Raw genomic sequence first — 22,862 nt, 5'->3', positions numbered from 1 at the left:
CACAGTCAGAGGCATCAACTTGTATCACAAATTTCTTATTGAAGTCTGGAGCCCGAAGTACTGGTCTTGAAGTTAAAATGGCTTTTATCTTCTCAAAGGATTCTTGACATTCTGTAGTCCAAACAAACTTAGCTTTGGGACTAGTTAAGTCTGTTAAGGGGGCTACTACAGCTGAGAAATTCAGGCAGAAACGTCGATAGAATCCTGCCATGCCCCAAAATCTCTGTAGCTGTTTTCTAGTAGTAGGTGGGGTAGCCTTATGGATACCCTCTACATTAGCATTTACTGGAGCGAGAAGGCCTTTCCCAACTTCAAACCCAAGATACTGCACAGTTGCCTTCCCGAACTCACTCTTCTCTAGGTTGACTGTTAGTCCTGCTTCCCTTAGTTTCTTGAAAACTTTCCTCAGGATCTTCAGATGTTCTTCCCATGTTGTAGAGTAAATGACTATGTCATCCAGATATACACCTACTCCTTCTATGGACCCTAGCAGTTGATCCATCACTCGTTGAAACGTTGCAGGTGCATTCATCAGACCAAATGGCAGAACAATATACTGATACAGTCCAAAAGGAGTAATAAAAGCTGACAGCAACTTAGCATTCTCATCTAAGTGAATTTGATAGTATCCCTTCAACGAATCTATCTTGGAGACAAACTTGGCCTGCCCCACATTATCAAGTAACTGATCTATAAGAGGCAAGGGATAATTGTCAGCCACACTGATGGAATTCAGTTTCCTATAATCAGTACACATCCTAAATGAGCCACCCAGTTTCTTCACTAACACACATGGAGAACTGTAGTGACTTGAAGTGGGTTCTGCTAATCCATGCTGTAACAAATGTTCAACTTCTTTCTTCAAAACATCTCGATGATAAGGTGATAGGCGATAAGCTCTCTGTTTGAATGGTCTGCCATCTTCTTGGATCTTGATTTCATGCTTGATCAGATCAGTATGCCTAAGTACATCTGCAAATAGTTCTGTGAAGCTTCTAATCACTTCACACAACTCACCACCTTGCTCAACACTCAGATGTTTCAGTTTATCCTCCAAATTTTCCAAAATTGAAGAATTATTCATCTTGCTTTCAGCTCCCAATTCATATCCATCGTCGTCTTCTGTAGTTGAAGTTGTCTGGGTTATTGACAAAGTTTCCATTTTGGTTTCTGAGAAGTAAGGTTTTAAGAGGTTTACATGTACCTTCCTTTTTTGTCTTCGTCTTTCTGGTGTTTCAGTTACATAAGTTCTATCACTTAACCTCTCAATTATCTTGTAAGGACCTTGAAACTTGTTGGAAAGGGGAAATCTCTTGACAGGTAAAAACACTAACACTTGTTGACCAACACTAAAATTTCTTAGCTTAGTCTTCTTATCATATCTCCTTTTCATTTTCTCTTGACTCAGTTTCAGATTTTCTAAAGAGAATTTTCTAATCTCTTCCAATCTTTTCCACAAGTTCTTTACATACTCTCCGTGGACTTCCACTTGGTTTTCTTCCCAATTTTCTGCAAGAATTTTCAACGGTCCTCTCACTTCTCTACCAAAAATCATCTCGTTAGGTGAACAACCCATGCTTTCTTGATAAGCACTCCTAATTTCAAATAACATCAATCGTACACCATCATCCCAGTCTCTGCCTGACTCAGAACAATACTAAGTCAGCATACTTTTCAATGTCTGGTGAAATCTTTCCAAGGCTCCTTGAGTCTCTGGGTGATATGCAGTGGACAACTGTTGCTTCACTCCTAACATGTTCATCACATCCTGAAACAGTTTGGAAGTAAAATTGGTTCCTCTATCACTTTGTACAATTTCAGGTATCCCAAACTTTGAGAAAAACTCCACTAGTTTCTCAGCAACTATCTTGGCAGATATGTTTCTAACAGGAATTGCCTCAGGATATCTTGTCATAGGACACATCAATGTTAACAGATACTCATGACCCTTCTTCGTCTTCGGCAGTGGTCCGACCATATCTATAATCACCTTGCTAAAGGGTTCTCCTCTAACTTCTATAGGTTGTAGGGGGGCTTTCTGAATGGTTTCATTTGGCTTTCCAGCTATCTGGCAGGTGTGACACTCCCAAGAGAACTTGCTAACATCTTTATGAAGTCCAGGCCAGAAAAAATATTTCATGGTCTTCTCCACAGTCTTTCTGATTCCCATATGTCCAGACTCATGAGCTACTGCTACTGCTTACTTCCTCAATGGACGTGGGATCAAAATTTGATGATATTCGCCCCATTCAGCATCTCCTGGTATATCTGCAGGTCTATGCTTCCTCATCAACAAACCATCCTTCAGATAATAACAGGTAGGAGTTTGTTGCATCTCTTCTTGATCAACAACTCTGAAAAACAACTCAGCTAAGGATACATCCTTTTTCTGCAGTTCCATTAGCTTCTCCCTGGTCACCTGACCAACTTCAAGGGTTGAGCTCTCAATATCTGCTAACTCAGCTACTGTAGTTTCACTGTTATCTTCAGGAACATCTCGACTACTCAGAGTCTCTTCAGGGATGACAGCTTCTTCTTGGGAAACCTCTTCTTGGTCAACATTAGGGGAAATATCATTTCTTGAGTGGGTAAATCCTCAATCTCTTCACTTACAGGCATAGTCCTCTTCATGCTCCTAGTAGTCACACAGCTAGGAAACAGGTGGGGGTTATTCTTCTCCAAATCTACCGTAGGACTAATCCTCAATGGTTTATCTGTCACTATTGGACAAGGAACAAATGGCACACTACCAACTTCATTCCCTAACAGAACATGTACACCTTCAACAGCCAGTGAGTCCTTTACAGCAAAATCAACATCTCTTGTCACTAATTCACATGACAGGTGTAAGCGGCATATAGGAGTTACCTCTTCTCCTCCTATACCCTTCAAAATAACAGAATCTCCAGTAAGATTCTCCTCCAACTGGGGGTGAGCACACGGACCACCACACTATGGTTGCTCCCTGTATCACGTAACACCTTGACTGGTACCTGCACACTTCCTCCTGGAGTTGTCAGCGTACCCTCAGAGATATATGGCTTAAAAGCCTCCAAACTGCTCAGCCACTCACTGCTTGAAGTTACATTTCCACTGGTTGCTAAACATTCAGCTTGTTTAGTCTCAGTCTTCACTGGAGCTTGACTCCTCCCCACATTGTTCTTTGTAGTCTGTTTCACCTGGTCATTTCTTACTACTTGACCAACTGGCTTTGGACTGCCAATGTGTCTGATGACACTCCCGACTGAAGTGTCCTGTTCTTCCACACTTGTAGCAGACAACATTAGGCTTCTGTAATTGCCTTGCAACATTATTATATGAGGATTTTACAGTAGCTTGCTGAGGGATATTACCCTGCATTGACTTGGTATTACCACTTGTAGGGTTCCCATTAAATCTGCTCCTGAAATTTGGATGAGACCTAAAAGCTGTGCGTTGATTCTGGTACTTGACATTATAGTTCCTTCTGCTGCTTATAATGTTGTAGTCCTCGCTAAGTGTAGCAGCTTTGTCAAGTTTATTCACCTCTCTCTCTCTCTCAGATAGGCTCTTATGTGTTCAGGAATTCCCTTAAGATATTGTTCAAGAACAACTAATTCTTCAAGATCTTCAAATGTTTTAACTTTAGCAGCCTCCAACCATCGTTTAAAACATCTTCTCACTTTGTAGGCATAATCCAAGAAAGTTATCTGGTCATCCTTTCTCAAAGATCTGAATCTTTCATTATAATATTCAGTGGTCATCTGGTAAACTTGTAGCACATTGTGTTTAAGTACCTTGTACTCTTTACACTGCTCAGCTGATAAGGCTAAATAGGAACTTCTTCCTTTACCAATGAGAACACTCTGTAATAAGACAGACCATTTATCCTCTGGCCATCCCATTCCTGCAGCCACTTTTTCAAAGTGATCAAAAAACTCATCTGGAGCTTCTTCTGTAAACTTTGGAATTAACTTCTGCACTCTTACTACATCAAATACAGGGTCTGAATCACCTTGAGTAGGATTAGATGGTGTTATGGGCAATTCAGCTGTAGCTTTCAACCTTTCCATCTCTCTCTTGTGTCTAGCTATTTCTCTTTCTTCTTCTGCTATTTTTCTCTTCTTCTCTTTTTTCCTTTCTCGTTTTTCTCTGTCTTCTCTTTCTCTTTCTGCCTGCATTTTCAACTTAATCAAATTTCCTTCTGCTTCTAGACATCTAAGCTCTGCTTCCACATCACTTTTCTCTTTCTTTTGCCCATGTTTATCTATAAGTTTTGCCTCAGCTGCGTTCAACAATTCTTGTGCTTCTCTGAGCTCTTCATCTATTTTACCAGAGTCCATCAATGCTTGGATTGCAATGAATTTTATTTGTGCCTTTACCATGTTGGCAGACACCTGACCACCACATGCGACTGCTATCTCACTCCACTGTGCTTTAGTCAGAGTGATTTCAGACAACTCTTGGATGGAGGGGTTTGCTAAAAATTCCTGAACGTCGAATAGAGCCATTTTTTCAATTACTCAATTAACAATTCAATATGACAACAATTCAACACAATAAAATGCAAAAAACAATTATATGGTCACTCTCCTCACAAAATAAAACAACTATATGGTCACTCTCCTAATAAAATATGTCCCTAACACCACCAGTATACACCAGAGTGATATTTGTGATCTGTTTTCCCGGAGTCTTGGGCACCATTTATATATGGTGACCCCGGAGTGTCCAGTGTCTGTTCTTCAAATCAAACCTGGTATCTAAGTGCTTGATATTTGATTACCAAACTTACCATTTATACAACAATTATAGTTACCTCACAACAGCCAGACACCTGAACCCTCATCACACATACAAAACGACTGATTTCTCTAAAGGCAACAGTGATCCGTTATAAAACTTATCAGTCATCAAAGATAGCGAGTTCATTAAAATAGGTGTGAGGTAAAATCTAAGGGTGTCACTCCATTAACATTATAAAAGTTCAAGTATTTCTATTTATTTCATTTCCCTGGTTCGAGCTCACTTCAATTACTTGAAGGAAAACATCTCACTTACCACTCTATATCTAATTCAAATCAAAATTACTGGTGGGTCAATAAAATGAAACTCTGATATAATATCTTAAATACAAAAATTTATTTCTAAATTCAAAGATTATACATGACATTTAACAGTCTCAGGGAAATTATTATTACTTGAAAACAAAACAAAATTGGATTAAATCTGAATTAATCATCAGTCAAAATTAGGTCAGAAATTAATTTATTAATTAATCAAAAAATTATTCAAGTAAAATTTAAACTGTTAAGTAACAAAATTTCAATTCCCAAGTGTTAAACAAAATAAAGCAAATAAATCAATCAAGTAAAAATGTGGATACAAAAGACAGAAATATACTCTGCAAAAAATCAAATATCAAAAAATGTAAAGCAAAAATTAAGGCAATAGCAAACACACCACATATATGTATAAAAGAAAAATTCTTCAAAAGATAAAGCATAAAACATATAACACGAAAAAATATAAAAAAAAAGTGAAAAGGTATCTTTACATATAATCACTGCAAATATTATTTTTAGTGCACTAAAAACCAATAGTTATGTTACAATACCTTGGTACCAAATTGCTTCATGTTTTTAATCAGGCTCCATTACACACACTTAATAAAATACACTGTTCAGATAACTCAGACACATTTACTAAGGAATTAAACAGTTAAAGGATATGAGCGACCATCGTCTACCAAAATATCAATTACGTTACAACAAGAGCGAGCGAGTGAGAGAGAGAGAGAGGGAGAGAGAGGGAGAGCGCATCTCCCTTCAGCAACGCTTTTGGTCTCTGAGTGACCCTTCGTAAGAATTGTATGGGTGTCCATACGCAGACGGGTGGGTGGGTCGAATGTGTGAACAGGTTCTAGAAGAGATCTCTATTTTGAAAAACTCTTTAAAAACGATAATTAGAGACAAAGTGGAATTACAGTTAATAATAATACTTATTATTACATAGTTTCAGAACAAGAGAATCTCTAGTTATTATAATAAGAATGGAAAACATCGTTTCATATAAAATTCCTGAATGACGTTAGGCAACTTTCGTAATGGAATTTTTCACCCAACAGTGTTTTGATCGCATCTCATAACGCCTTGTACACTAATGGAGTCATCCGAGAAGGTGACAGGAATGCATTACTCCAGCAAGTTTTGAATACTGACTAAACAAATTGTGCCCCTACACAACGAACAACGGCTCTCTGTCTCTCTCTGCCCACGCATAAGTCCCTTTTTATAAACCATACAGGGTGTAATAATTTTACTTACGCTAACTCTTTTACGGTATACGCGTATCTGAATACAAAATCATACAGTTATACAACAACTCACACATACATACAGGGGAGATTACTGCATTATGAAAACCACAGCATAAGAATATATATATATATATATATATATATATATATATATATATATATATATATATATATATATATATATATATATATATATATATATATGTATATATAAGGACTCCACAGGAAATGACAGGCAGAAGTTCAGTACCAAAGCGCTTTCTCGTTTATTAACGCATCGTCAGGGGGCACGAATGAGACACAGATATAAAGAAGGTTACAAAGTAAACAAAAGAACAAGAATACCAGATGGTCAGTTGTCAAAGGGTAATAAACAGAAAGTTAATCCAGGATAATCCGGGATCGAGCTGTCACAAACTGAACCTAAGACCAAACAACAAGAAATACTAACCATATTGGTAAGCGAGAGGTGTATTCAGACGTCTCCAACATATATGTCATGTTTGTAATAAACCTTGTTTTATTCTCTGTTTATTTTTTTTAATTTTGATATCACCTCTCATACGAGTTTTATTAGAAGATGACGGAGTACTGCGTGAAAAAAAAAACACACACACACACAACGAGAGCATAAGTTAAATAATTAGTTTAGACGATACAAAAATTACCTAAAAATGTAACGTACCTTAGTTACGATGTGGTAACTCTTGACATGAGAGCAGAAATACGTAGATCATTATTTTTTCTTCATAATTTTTTGAGTAAAGACTCGTGCGAAATGACATAACCCCCACAATTAAAATCTGTCTTGCTGAAATGAGATGACGCTTCTTGCAGGGGCGGTATGGTGCAGACGGGTGAGCAGTACGAGTTCATCCACCGCGCAGTGGCTCTGTACGAGGAGACGTTACCCATCGTCTGCAGTGGAAAGTGATCGGAGGCCCCCGCCCTCTCCCCCGGATGCAGCTCCAGCAATCATTCGCTACTTCTGTCGCCTCACTAGTGGTTTGTAGTTGTCCTTAGAGAGTACGACGTGGCTCACTGTGTGCACTGCCAAGGTGATGAATGCTCTGTGGCTTTCTGCCTGTTGGTGAATGATCGTGTCAGGAAACGTTGAAGATGGAAAGGAATCTCCCATCTGCCGCTAAAGGGTAATCACAAGCGCTTCTTCTGACGCGCCGCAGGATTGTAGTCGGCATTCTTGGACGAAATGCTGGCGCCATAGTCGTGGTCGTGTTCATAGATGACTTGGTGTAGTGAAAGTGATATCATTGTTGATATATGTTCATTTACAATTGAGCGGCTGCGTTTAGGCTATACGTTCCCTAAAAAAGACTTTAGTTACATAATCATTTCCATTCAGTTAAATGTGACATCCAAATTGCATTCATGTTTTTATGTATAAAGAACAAATATGTGTAAGATTATGTTGTGATGCCTGTTGTATCTTTTCTCGTGTTGTTAACGCTCCATTATCCAGTATATATATATATATATATATATATATATATATATATATATATATATATATATATATATATATAATGTATGTATGTATGTATATACATAGAGTTAAATCTGGGAGCATATAGGATCTAATTGATTTGCCAGTATCCTTAGCGCTTCTGGAAAGAAGTTTTGTCACCGGGATATAAAAAAAAAAAAGCTTTAAATTAAAGATAAGTGACTTCCTTATGTACATGACGGTCTGGTGGAAAGAAATTTGTAAAAATCTGGGTAATTTCTGTTCTCTTTCGTGGCCCACTCTTAATTAAGGGGGAGTAGTCCAGGGCTGAATAACACATCTGAATTTCCAAAAATTCTTCTTCATGATTAACCGACTTGTTTTGCATGATGCTGCTTTGCCCGAGAGGTTAGGGTACCTGAATAGAGGCTTATCTTGAGAAATGAATTTTGAGTACGTATCTGACATTATCCGAAGAACTAGAGATTTCTTTATGTATTAACAAACAGTCATTGACATGCAACACTACATGTATATATATATATATATATATATATATATATATATATATATATATATATATATATATATATATGAGCATTAAGCTACAAATGTCCTTTAATATCCAATTCATATATATATATATATATATATATATATATATATATATATATATATATATATATATATATAGAGGGTCTGCGTATGTACATATTCTTATATGCTGTACAATTTCTTCCATATAACATACTTGAATTAACGTCCATCCAGAATGATCATCCTGAGTGTCGAGAGAGTTATGAAAGCTTCAAGCGCCCAAGAAGAAAGTAGTCTGTGGTTGACACGTAGACAGAAACGCAAGGTGTTGACTTTTACTTCTGGACCAAAAATGAAGCTTGAAGCTGAAGTGACCGTAACAATAGTATGCATGGGGAGAGACTTCAGTGCAAAATGAATAACAGATGTCATGAATGAAGCAAATTCAGTCTATTTCCACCGGTGATTAGCGTAGTCCTAGCATTTTCTCTAGTTTAGCTTCGTTTCCACAGAGACAACGTTTCAGTTACTTCTGTGTTGTTATTTTCTTTCAAATGTATGGAATACATCCGTATGAACAAAATATACACAAATACACACACACACACACACATATATATATATATATATATATATATATATATACATATATATATATATATATATATATATATATATATATATATATATATATATATATATATATATGTATGCATGTAGAAATTCTCCTCCATTCAGTTTCTTCTCAATATCAAGCTTTTCTGTACCAAGTAACTCTAAAGTGTTAGATAATACAGAAGTTGTATGGCAATTACGGTCACTATAATAAATAGATAAACAAATGATAAATATAATATACATATTTAATATATATATATATATATATATATATATATATATATATATATATATATATATATAAAATATATGTATATATATTAGCGAGTACAATCTAAAGCACAATTTCTCTCTCTCTCTCTCTCTCTCTCTCTCTCTCTCTCTCTCTCTCTCTCTCTCTCTCTCTCTCTCTCTCTCCATTAGATTAATAGGCACGTTTAGTTACGACCTGAGAAAGCTATTCTACCGGTTTTGTGTGTGGGTGGGGGGGGGGGGCGGTGGGATTGGTCTATTATTACTTAGCGATTCTTCATATTCATGAACATTTTCTCTGAGTCGTGAGGTTTCGTTTGAAGTGATATCGCTGTCTCTTGTCTCGGATTATCTTCACTGTTATTGCTTGATGCATCCATTTACCAGTTTGAATCCAAGGACAGATGTTAACATTTAGTTGGAGCCTCTTTCGCGCCAAAATGAGACAGCCTGAGCCATCACGTCGCGGCTAAAATGACTGTAGGTGTCTGATATTTAGTGACTGTAATGTATTGAAGATGGCAAATTGATTTTTATATATTAATACATATGTGTATATATATATATATATATATATATGTATATATATATATATATATATATGTATATATATATATATATATATATATATATATATATATATATATATATATATATATATATATATATATACACGTCTCTCAAGAGTTGCAGTGGTATGAAAGACGCAGTTGGGTGTGAGGGATTTTCAATTCCATAAACAAGAATGATTTTAAAGAATGTTGGTCATCTCTTTTTTTATTACCGTAGATGACAAAATGTTAGGGCAGTTGAAGATTCTGACAAACTGTTGTGTTTCAAAGTAGTCATTAAGAGCTAGACCTATTCCTTTCCCTGCCTTTATTTCCTGCTTGAAGCACTTCCTACAATACACTTATAACTGATTCTTGTCGATATTTCTCACTGCAGACTGGTCTGCGTTTGAATATCTGCTGTTTCTACCAATACACTTGCTTGTCAAGCTGTCCAGATACCAACAGCTGATTAGGAAATAGCTAGGTTCCATCTAGTCCGATTCTTTGTTAACAGATTCTCAGCTGCTGCAGTGGATGAGTGGTCGGCTCTCATACGCAGACAAAAGGGAACATTTGGAGGACTCCCTGCAAGCTCCGTTATCATTTGGGGTACCTTCTGACGCTGGCGGTCTTACAGGATACCAAAGAAAGAGAATGAACTCCCTCTTCGTCGTATTGGTGCACCGACAACGTCAGTGACCATAGGTGTTGTGACAACAGTTTACAGAATTAAATGGATATATTCCACATGAATCTGAAAGAACGGCTCAAAGAGAAGCTTATACGAGGCATCTTGAAAAACATACTTAGCTTTCTTGAGGCAGATTTAGCCTTGCTCATGATATGATTCCTTCAAAACAAGGGTCTAGTTATGTCTAATCGCAAAATAGATCTGAGGGACTTAATTTTCAAGTTCTTGAACATTATTTGGAACGCTAGGATTATGAAGTATGGCGACTTGAAAGAAACTGCTGTTAAGGCCATTAAAATACCAAGACAAGCTAATATTCTTTGGTCACAGCGGAAGTTATAGCATCTCACAAGATTAAGCAAGGATGAGAACCGGTTTCTATGGAGGATTGTGATAGAAGAGAGGATGGGCTGAGAATCTGAGAGTCAACTGCTTTACTGAGTAGTCCATTGATGACGATCAAGATGAGATCTTATGGGAAACTACCAAAGCTAAGGAACGGGCATAAGGTTCATCTTCGGTCAAAAAGACACTGAGATAGAACTTTAAGAGAGAGTGAAGACATAAGCGAGGAGTTTGAGTAACTTGCCCTTTTGCTAACCATTTCCGGAAGTGCCGAGGATGTCAAAATAGAATGCACAAGATACTCGAGAGTTCATGAGAGACTGATAAGGTATGAACAGGATGGTGGGATGGAGGTTCAGAAGTTCTTCATGCCTCACAGGATCCATATTTATGGCGACAGACAAAGGTCTGAGAGTCTGAGCGTTTTCAAGGTAGCTTTTGAGTGGAATTTGTCCGGTCTCTAGCTGATGAATGCCATTTCTAGCTGGTAACTGATTTTGTAGACCCTCATTACATCTGTCACTTAGAAAGGTAGCTCAAGTGTTGTATTTCACATAGCTGAACGGAGACTCAGTTCCGTGGTGAGATGTATATTCAGCTGATGACGTAGAGTACTTCGCGTAGGTCGAGAAGATAATTTTCTTCTTTGGCAATATCACAGGCAGACTGAAATTATGCAAAGGCTGATTTCGCACAAAAACAATGATTGTCTAGATAGGACAATCATTGTCTAGATAGGAGAAATCTGAAAGCTGCTTTCAAAGTTTCTAATGGGTAACTACATGCACTAATTAAAAGGAGATTGGTGAATATGCTTACAAGCTGAGCTCATTTTTGTGGGGTTACCGCCACTAGTCGACCCAGGTATAATTAGGTACCACTGCCCGCTAGGAGTCAAGGAAAAGGGTAAGGGACTAGCAACCTCATCTCTAAAGACCTGCTGAAAATCGGGAGGGCTCTACCCTTCTGGTGCAACGCTCTCTGCAAGAGCAAAAAGTGTACGAAGAATACTCACACATGCATTCATGTACATATATATATATATATATATATATATATATATATATATATATATATATATATATATATATATATATATATATATATATATATATATATATATATATATATATATATATATATATATATATATATATATATATATAAATAGATACATTGTGCGTATGTCCATTTTTGTATGATATTTTGTAATCTACAATACAGATCAAGCAAAGGCAGAAGAAAAAGAAACGTTTGGCTTCTTCACTGGTCAGGGTTGCTAGAGTAGTGGTTTGCTACTTGAATTAGGCACAAAACTGAATGATATAAGACAGCCTGTCAGCTGATAATTATCTTATCAATAGCATCTATGCTACTAGTAGTTTGAGATTTGGTACTAATAGTCAATAGCATGTTTACAATTTGGGATTTATTTCAAAGTAACAAAAATTACCCCAAAAGCCTGTAAGGGTTTAATTTCCAGAATATTAGTAAGTTTTCTATTATCGCTGTGCTTAATAATTATGTCATCTTGTTCGGTACATAAAAGGCCTCTGGCCATTGTCAACATATAAGGTCATTCTTTTTATGTTCTTGTCCCGTGTCAAGTCATTTTAGGTGCTTTTGACGCTTCCAAATTCTTAATGAAGGTAGATTTAGTTTGCGTGTCTCATAATGACAGAACAAATGCATTTATTTTGTCGATGCACGATCCTCCTTCAGAAGGCTACACTCAGTTTTGGTAGAATTAATGCGAAATAAGAAGAGTACTCTGTAGAGGTAGGAAAGTCATTTAGTGTTAAGAATTCCGTGCCACTGTTTGTGCTTGCTTCACGATTAGTGAGTTACTTTATTAGTGAGTTACTTTGTTGCCCCCAAAAAATAGATGAAAGGTTGCAGTAACTCAAAGTTGTGGCACAACTTGAAAAAAGATGGTAACCTGTTTTTTTCTTAACTTTGGATTTATTATGTTTCGAGAGGTGGTTACTGGCAGGCAATTGCCAGCTTCTGATCAGCTGTTCACATTTGTTGTTTGTTTATTTTGCATCTTTTGTTTCTAAAGGGTCCTTTTTTCACTTCTTATCTGGGTAATGAAGAGAAACTATGCACAAATGCAAGAAGTGGCAAAACATAAAGAGAAAAGAGATGCTTACCATCCCAGTCGTTTTCCATTTTTATAAAATGCAGTGTTGCACATCGACCCTTAATGAAACTTGGTGATAAGCTTCTCCGTTCGCAGTTTCAGGGGTTAAAAAGATGATTTTAAAGGTACAGTTCTGGCATGAATCTTAGATATTCCCTCATGTCTGTAAGGGTATAAATGTATGTGTCTGAATATTTACTGCGTGAATTTATATACATAAAGGATTAAGAAGCTGCTTTCATTCGTATTACTTCATTTTTAGTTGTGAGGACCACTTCGAATTGAAATTTAGTCCAGGCTATTAACTTCCTCTGCCTGAGAATAACTACTGGTGAGTGATGCGGGATAAACAGACATTATTTCTTATAAAAAAAATTGACCAGCCATATTTGATTGTAAGTCACTTTAATTCAATGCTGAATTGAGCACAATTGCCATCAGCCTAGAGCAGAACAAGAAGTAGCAGACTCAACAAAAAAGACCGTCCCAGGCATTTCGAAATTAAGCAGTGACGTTCACTTCGACTAATGATTAAAGAGTACATATTCAGGATTTGTTCACAGAGAAAACTTCAGCTCACACAACGTCCCTTCTTTCAGAGTAGCGGCGTAGATCCGCCATGCTTTCTGCAACACCTCTAGTACTGTGGTTATGAAATGTGGCTTCACGGAACTAATCTGTCGTTTCTGGGCCATTCTTCATCATGGCAATTTCTGTGGCCTGAATCTGCGCCATTTCTTTGCGTGCTTGCGCTTAGCCTTTCCCTATTAATGTAGTTCACCTCTTCCCTTTGGGCTCCAGGAACATTTGAGAAGAAAGGAACAGATAAACTGAACTTGAATCGTCCATCTTTTTTCTGTCCTTCTCAAGAATCTGTTTGTACTGTTGTCAGGTTTCCTACAGTGGATTGGCAGGTATCTGTGTCTGAAGAATTATCACCATGCTGTCTAATATTACATAAATGCTATCCCTCTACCAACAACTCTGAACGCAGATTTTACTTTACATTCAAAATGTCTCAGGAAAATACGTATGTGTGTGTGCACGCGTGCGTGTATGTGTGCTTCTATGTAAGTATGCGAGTGCATGACTGTAGGTTCCCAATCTATTTTTTTTTCTCAGTAAAATCTCAGTCATACGGCGACAGGACACTGCTTGTCAAATTGCATTCGGGACACTTTTAATCCGTAAGAAACGTGCGTAAAAGTGCCATGACAGAATATTCAACCTTTACTAAACCGGATAAAACTGTGGTCGTTAAAAGTCGAAAGTGAAAGCAAATCTCAGTCGGATTCTTAGCCTTGCAGGGAAGAAGAGGAGAAGAGAGGCTCTGTGTAGTATCCCTCGTATGGGATGACCCACTCTAGAGCAGGTCACTCACGGGCAGATTAAGCATCGGTGAGCGATAATATGAATTATATCAGTTCTTATATATCATACTGAACCGTACGATAATGCCGCTGATTCCGTAAAGACACAAGGTTTGAAATAGTTTTAACTGTTGCAATTTTATGAACTCGAATTGCACCGACGAGGCGGGAACGCTATTTTTCAGTTTGTAAATTCTGCTCTTCCTTTTCACCTTGAAGTGTCTGATGTGCTCTGGGAGTAATTCCTCGACTACGCGTCATTATTCCCGATTCACACCAGAGTTACTGTAGTCTAATGAATGCACAGTAAGATATGGAGATTCGCAATTCTTTATCGTCATTTTTAATTTTATCTAACTGTTTATTTCCAAATGCAATCTCATTTCTTCCCGCCTGTTCTTCATCAGTTGCATGGCTGTGTTCACTGTGGATATTGTATATATGAACAATTTTGGTCTGTTTTTGCATCTCTTCTAAACATTTTCCATTCTCAACCAGGCACTTTTGTCAGACATCCGATATGTCAGAGTAGACAATGATTCTTTTTTTTTTTTTTTGGGGGCCTTTAATAACCTCACAATGAAAAACTGAGGGAAATATTAACCTTTTCATTTATCTTTTTATTCTCCCTATTCATGCTTGATTTCACGAGCTATAGATTCCCATCGCCCGAGAAGGACACTTGATTAGAAATGACCCAACGTCTGCTTTGTTCCTCTGCAGACAAAAATGGATTGACCGTCTTCGCACAGTTTAATTACTGGACGGTTTAAGGTGTCCATCAAATCGCAAATTACCATGGTCGATATTAGTGTTTGTTCTGTGCATGTATTTCGTACTTCTATTTTACCTCTGTCTCAAAATGTCTGTATATATATATATATATATATATATATATATATATATATATATATATATATATATATATATATATATATATATATATATATATATATATATATATATGTATGTATAAATGTATACCAATATATATATATATATATATATATATATATATATATTTATATTATATATATATATATATACATTTGTTTGTCTGTATGTATACATACATACTGAAGTAAAGTGTGTGTTATGAGAGAACTGATAATCATTATTTCACTAAAGTTAATTTTATTTAGTTATAGGCTACCTGAGCGAACCACCCGATGTGATAGCCTGAATTTCTCATGGAAGACTGAAGGATAAATCGAGTGACATGGCATTAATCTTCTTTATCCGTCATGTTTATCAAGCATACTGACAAGATTTTTATATTAGTACACACACATATTGGCTCATTTTTCGACTTACAACTAGACACTAATAAAGGTAGCTTAGCTTTAAAAGATGTTGTTGTACTGTGGACTGAAATCACTGACATTTGCCTAGAAAGGAATAAAATAGAGACATTTGCTTCTCAAATTTACTATTTTGAAAAGACTGGGCTTCTCCCCTGGAAGGACAGGTTAATGGTGAATGTTGGACTGGTTTTCTCTTCCATGAAGTCCTTTAGGAAATGTTAAAAGTTCAAATGAGGTCATTGGCTCATGACATTTGACCTAACCAGGTACTCTGTACCACAAGGCAGCTTCCAGTTCCGGCGCAGTTTCAGTAATGTCGTGGTGGCTGTTCCCTTCCTGAATTCACCTGATGCCTCCAGAGTCAGGATCTCAGGAGTCAATCGTTTCAATGGCTTTTCCAGAATAAGGATACAAAAATAGAAGTAAATTTCTGTGTGCGTCACTGAAGGGTGAATTCGGTGACTTATGACACAGGAAACAAAAGCGATGGTTCATAGAAATGTGGTTCCGAAGGAAATAAAATTCTGGTCACCGCCTCTTTCTTTGAGAGATCAGATTCATGGGTTAACGATATAAGTGAAATCATCTTGCCTGCACAAAAGGACTTGCCTGCAGCATGAGCGAAAATTTCTTCATCATGAATTGGTTTGTAGATACACGCATCGTGTGTATGTTTGTGCTTATAGACACACTGGGTTTATCAAGGAAAGACGCCACGCACCTGATTTTATACATTCATTTGTTTCTGAGGAGGTATTCAGAAATATTCAAATACAGTATCAAAACAATAAAATAGAGACAGTTGGAGTAAGATTTAGTTACTACCTGAGAAACCTCGAGATAAGATTAGTGAGATATTTTGTATAAACTTGAAATGTATATTTTCTTCATCGTGTCTTCTGTATGATACTGCTTTCATCTATAGGCCTATCTTGAATGGGTAGCTAACAATGCTTGGCCCTTTGCATATAACTGCATTCAATACAGATGTACATCCATGCATTCATATGCAATGTATCTACAGATGTGAGACGTTCTGTGTGTATGTGTGCGCGACTGTGGGGCAAGGGATTATTCTGTCATTTTGTAGCTATACCATACCCTAAAGAATATGACGGACTTAAACTGGCTTCTTGGCCATCAAATCCTTATTAAAGCTTCAGCTGAGATCTTTAGCTCGACCGGCTCTGTTCTGTTCCCATTGCTAGTGCGGAAGGATTCAGCCTTGAGCTTCGATTCTCAGTTGATCAGAAGAGTCGAGTCATCCAAGGCAGTGTTTTCAGGGAAAATTCTCTCCTCCAATAATGTCTCTATCATCTGCAATTTCATGAGTGACACCACATCCCGTTTTCTTTATTCGACGCGTCAGGCCTTCACTCAAGTCAGAGAAGGAAATTAATGGAAATACTTCAGAGAATTAAAAAGTTTTATCGGGCATAGAATTTAATAAATTCATCTTCACGAATCTTAAATGATTGTATTTTAGGCGTGTTCTAGGTGGATTAAAGTGGCATTGTAAACTAAAAAAAAAAATTAATATATTGTTGATGAAATGTTGGCTTATTTGATACAAGCAGGGGTCCTGGTTACAAGATACTGCAGATTACATACTCTCTAAAAATGCAGTCTGTTGCTGATAAAATGCCAGAATTCCTTAGCTGAGAAAAAGCGCTGTCCACGGGAAGTAGATACTGGGAGATTTGTTCCCATAACTTATATTTATCTATTACTGCAGTGGGAATATTAATTAAACAGATATCTGTAAAAAAAACATACGTACTATTCTGAACGTTTGTGAATCTCAGTTATAGCCCATAAGAGACTTCTTCCATGTATTATTTCTTGAAAGGCAAGAAATGGGAATTGTTTGCTTCGGCTGCAGGTACTCAGTTTCTGTTATGGGAGCAGTGGTTGTCATTCTAAGTTTTTTCTTCAATACCTTCAAGACTCTGAACGTGATGACAAGCGATACTCTGTTAATAAAACGAACCGGAAATGAGAAACCCCCCATTCGGTTGCAGGGTTGTCATGCTTTCCCTTGTAAAATAAAACCCAGGATATAACTGTTAGAACAGGAGTCTTGTGAATGGTTGCTCTCATTAATATACTACAAAAAAAAAAACGGGAATGAATCGTTACTAGGTGTCATTGGATGTACTGTACATGCGGTAGCCCAGTGTATTACTTTGTATCTTGTTTAGATTCTTGAGAGAAGGCAATTCCTCCACCTGTCTGTCTCCATCGTCATCGCTATATACTGTATAGTCAACCTTTCCACCTTATGTATTAAATTAAGGAATATATTTATTCACCGATAACTAGAGTTTTACTCATCCCGTCTCTATTATCCTTGAATTGTGAACTACCTAACTTCATGATTTACAATCGTTTGTGGCAAGACTCTGAAAAATACCTCTGGCCATACTTGGTAGGTGTATCTATCTTGTGGCAAAGATCTGCAAGGCGTCAAAATCGGATTTGTTATCCAGCTTTTGTTTCTGTCCAAACCTGATTTCAAAGACGGCCTAGATATGGTTTAGCAAAACATGAGGCCTTGATTAACTAAGGTCTTTGGAAATGAGGATACCCAGTGATTCTTACTCTGCCCATATCCTTTGTTTCCAAAATGTACATGCTTACAGTATCTCACAGTCTAAGGGTCTCATGCAAGGGTGTCCATGCCATTTTCTTTGGCGGCACGAGTAGTAAAGAACTGATGAATAAAATTTTAATTCAATGTAATGATGCAAATACTGTAGTAAAATATAAGAAACAACAAACGTTTCTAATAAAATGGTGAAATGCAAAAATGTATAACTGAGGCTCCAGAATTCCCTGTATTCTGGACAGGAATTATCCAAAATAATACTGGTAAATAAACACAAACATATACATATATATATATATATATATATATATATATATATATATATATATATATATATATATATATATATATATATATATATATATATATATATATATATATATATATATATATATTGTGTGTGTGTATGTTTATATATATAAACACAAATATATATATAAATATATACATAAATATATATATATATATATATTTATATATTTATATATATATACACACACATATATAATATATATATATATATATATATATATATATATATATATATATATATATATATATATATATATATATATATTTAATTCAGAAGACAAACCGTATTCATATGGAACAAGCCCACAGGGACCACTGACTTGAAATTCAGCCTTCCAAAGAATATTGTGATAATTCGAAAGAAATAACAGAAGGTAATGGGAAATACAGAAAGAAGGAATCAGATAAATAAATAAATAAATAAATAAATAAATAAAAATGTCAGTAAACTATCAGAGTACAAGGGGAATTCTATTAAGGCAGTAATGCAGTGTATCTTCGCTTGAACTTCTGAAGTTCCAATTGTGCGACATCCTCAGGGAGGCTGTTCCACAGTCCAAAGGTGTGAGTGATCAAGGACCTCTGGAACTGAGAAGTTCGACAGCGAGGCGCATTGAATGCATATCGGTGCTGCTGTTCAGCGAATCTGGTTGCTGTCGGCAGGAAAAGGGGGTCAGAGATCAATTGTGGATGTGAAGGATCTCTGCTAATATTAGGAAAGGAAAATCTACCACCACGAACCACTATCTAAAAAGAGATAAATCTCTGGCAGAAGCAGACACCCACACCGGAGAACAGTATTCCAGTGAAAACCAACCGACCTAAAAGAGGCAGAAGTACTTTAGGACATTAACCAGCTAACTCGGTAGTTAGCTGGTTAATAATTGACAGTAGTAATCAGCATCAGTTATTCATTACTCGGCCATGGAAGGAAATATCTCAGAAACAAACCGACGAAAAAGGTGCTTTGATATATTCTGGCTTTTCTTTTTGTATATAGACATAATATTGAAGAATGTTTCGTGGCGGTGCACAAATAAATCCAACCAGATATAAAGCCAGAATTAGGTAACTAACCTTAGCTATCCGAAGTTTGCGGATCGTAGCATGGAGAAAAGGAAAAATTAAGTTGGGAAATTCACTATAAGAAAGGGGGTCCCGAAGCAAGCTTCGGCACTGGAGGAAAGGTGGATGAAGGTAGGGGTCAATGAAAATATGCAATGCAATCTGAACTGTATTTCCTAGCATGAAAGCTTTGCTTGAAGAGTAAGAGGGGGGAGGGTGGGGGTGTTGAGGGCATTGACGGAACGACGTTAACAAGACTGCAAAAATTTGAATTACAATTTCCACTATTAACCAGCCTATGAGAATACCTGACTAGTCCACGACATCAGTGTCAAAAAATTCTTTAAAATCCCAAGACCTAGGCCTCTTAGACAATCGTTAAGATCCACCTATTACCTGTCTAGTTCCTATTTACTAGTGGGAATGAAACGAAACTCTTAAGTTATAAAAGTATGTCAGAGTTACCCTACCCTATTCTCAGCTCCACTATACATTCAAACTTACATCTCATGACCAAACAAAGGACTCAAGTACTGTAATACCTTCTGCTATTAATAACTTGCACAGTCAAATGTCTCCCTAGGTCTGACTGTCGCGTTTTTTACCCCAGTCTATTCCCAGCATCCTTAAGAGATAGACTTCAGCTTTTATTACCTTTATCCTAAGCCCTCCATCTATATAAAATTAGCACATTCTTCACCCTATTCTATCCTACCCTATATTTCAAATTCATTTCTAACTGCCCATTAAGTCCTAGCTACACGAAAACCATCAATCTTGCAGTTCTAACCTAAGTTAAAAGTTGGTTGGTTTGAAATTCCTGTTGTGCATGGTGACAAAGTCACCATGCTTGTTTTTGAACTTCCTGTTGTGCATGGTGACCAAGCACAAAGGTGGACTTGGAAAGTAGACAAAAAAACTTAATTTATACGCAAAACTTAATTTATACGCAAAACTTAAACTTTTGCAGCTGAAATAATTACTCAAGAGCATTAAAAATTGTCATTGTTCAAAAACTTCAAAATTCCAAAATAGAGACTCAACTAAACTTTACAATTCTAAAAAATAAAACTAGCTGAAATTACAAGATCAAACCACATAAGGCGAAAATTTAAATATATTTAAACAAGTTTAAATCCACTAACCTAAAAAAAAAATACTAGATTTACTTTACACACTTACAAAAATTACCTTCCACACACATTAAACAAACTTCCAAACACAAACAAACTTCCACACACATTAAACAAACTTTCGATGCTAAAATATAACTAAAATAGTAATCAGAAATAAAAATTAAATACTTGAAAACAAAAAGTTCTGAGGCTGAAACAAATCCTAAGATTTCTTGAAATGTTGAAAGCTGGAAAAGTTAAATTTTAACCTTTGCAATTTTACAGATAAAAAAATTACAAACTTTCAAAATTCTCAAAACTCAGGGTTTGAATCTAAATCAAAATAAACCAAATGCATTAAAACAAAGCCTAAACTTAAAATGAAAACACACGAGTTTTGATTCTGAAAAAAACTAATCTAAAAAATGTTCGGGGGATTGCTCAAGTCACTCGACTAAAAAAAAAAAAAAAACTTACTCACCCATTAATCCTGTTTAGTCATAAGGTATCGTTACATCTAAGACAATTCAATAACTCACTGTGGCACGCTTATTTAACGACACACCCTGACCTGAAATAAGAAAACATTGAAATTCTTGATATTCGCTAGGTTTCGAGCCCAAGACAATTTTAATACTAATTCTGAAACCCCAAACCCCCGAATAATTGTGAAATATCAAAATTCAACTGGAGAAGGCTGCAATAGTTCCCATATGGAGCACTAGTAAACATCCACATAGACCCCCGGTTAATAAGGCAAGCTGTGAAACAGCTGCATGACTTCTATAAAATAAAGGTACTGTAGAGACAAGGCACATGGTAAACAGAAAAGACTGGGGCAATATTCCAAGAATGTTTTAACCTGATCTGACTGGCCATTAAACGTTCAAGATCTTGGACCATTAAAAGTTCAAGATCTTGAGCCTTAAAGGTCCAAGATCTTGGGCCATTAAAGGTTCCAGATCTCGGACCATTAAAAGTTCAAGGTCTTGGATCATTAAAGGTTCAAGATCTTGGACCATTAAGGGTTCAAGATCTTGGGCCATTAAAGGTTCAAGATCTAACGATGAATAAAGCCATTCCTGCTGGAAAAATAGATCCCATTGGCCATATCAGAAAGGCAGAAAATCTTCTTCCGGATGAAAACTCAACAAAGAAATGAATCAGGAAAAATAGGATATAGGTTTAAGGAACAAAGTCAAACTAATACTAATGTGAAGCAACAAATAAACTTGAATCTACGTAAGTGTAATCAATAAATGAATGATTAACAAAGGGTGAACTACTGAAGGAACATGAGCAGAGATTATAGGCTTTGAACGTGAGATTCTGCTTAATCGTGTATGTATGAAAACTAACGAATATATGTACATTAAGCACAAAAGCCACATATATGCATGCGCACGCATCCCATAACAGATAAATGAATAAAAAATACTGGCAAAAATGTGAGGGATTTTTTTCATTAAGTAAATGCTAAAAAGGGCTAAGATAGGGCTTGTAATTACAGGCTTCCGCTTTAGTTATGAATAAAAGATAAAGAGAATTTATTACAGTGAACACATGCAACACAACACAGCAACTGGAAGAATTCCCATTCTCAGTAATTTGATGGTGTTAACGATCAAGCTATCGATCATCAATCGTGGTCATACATATGTATCACTTTGCGATGTAGGTATTACACCTTTTATTTACTCTATTAAGTCCTTACTTAACAGTTCTCAACTGTGAAGGAACTTTTGTTTACCATTCCTAATATTTCAAACCATATGGTTGTTCAGTTGCATTAGTTGACTACTCAGAATCTCGCTCTGGAAACGAATCCCTTCGCACTGCTCAGAGTTGCTAAAGGTTTTACGACGATTACTGGCCATGTACTGATTTTGATTCAAGCTCTTTTAACAGGAGGAAAACTTAAAATTTAAACGAGTCAAAATTTGTTGACAAAATTAAATAGTATATTTTGGAAAATAACCAAGGGAGGATGAGGATATTACTAGTCAATGTCATTTCTGATGACGCCTAGGGTAGCGAAAGGGGAAATGTTGTTTTTCCCCTTGAGTCTTACTATAATAATAATAATAATAATAATAATAATAATAATAATAATAATAATAATAATAATAATAATAATAATAATAATAATAATAATAATAATAATAATAATAATAATAATAATAAT

At 36.2% G+C, this 22,862-nt stretch overlaps 1 protein-coding gene across 1 annotated transcript in view; it reads left to right on the top strand.

Moving 5' to 3' along the window:
• The window catches only part of LOC136848014 (uncharacterized), a 48,905-nt gene extending 40,942 nt beyond the window's left edge, over positions 1–7,963 (top strand). Inside the window, exon 11 of the mRNA XM_067120040.1 lies at positions 7,136–7,963. Coding sequence (XP_066976141.1) covers positions 7,136–7,232 — 97 coding nt within the window. The 3' untranslated portion in view covers positions 7,233–7,963. The remainder of the gene's footprint in view (positions 1–7,135) is intronic.
• Positions 7,964–22,862: the final 14,899 nt, after the last annotated feature.

This window comes from Macrobrachium rosenbergii, chromosome 18 (assembly GCF_040412425.1).
Source record: "Macrobrachium rosenbergii isolate ZJJX-2024 chromosome 18, ASM4041242v1, whole genome shotgun sequence".
Taxonomy (NCBI): domain Eukaryota; kingdom Metazoa; phylum Arthropoda; class Malacostraca; order Decapoda; family Palaemonidae; genus Macrobrachium; species Macrobrachium rosenbergii.
The sequence above is the reverse complement of the archived record's forward strand: the minus strand, read 5'-3'. Positions and strand labels throughout refer to the sequence as shown.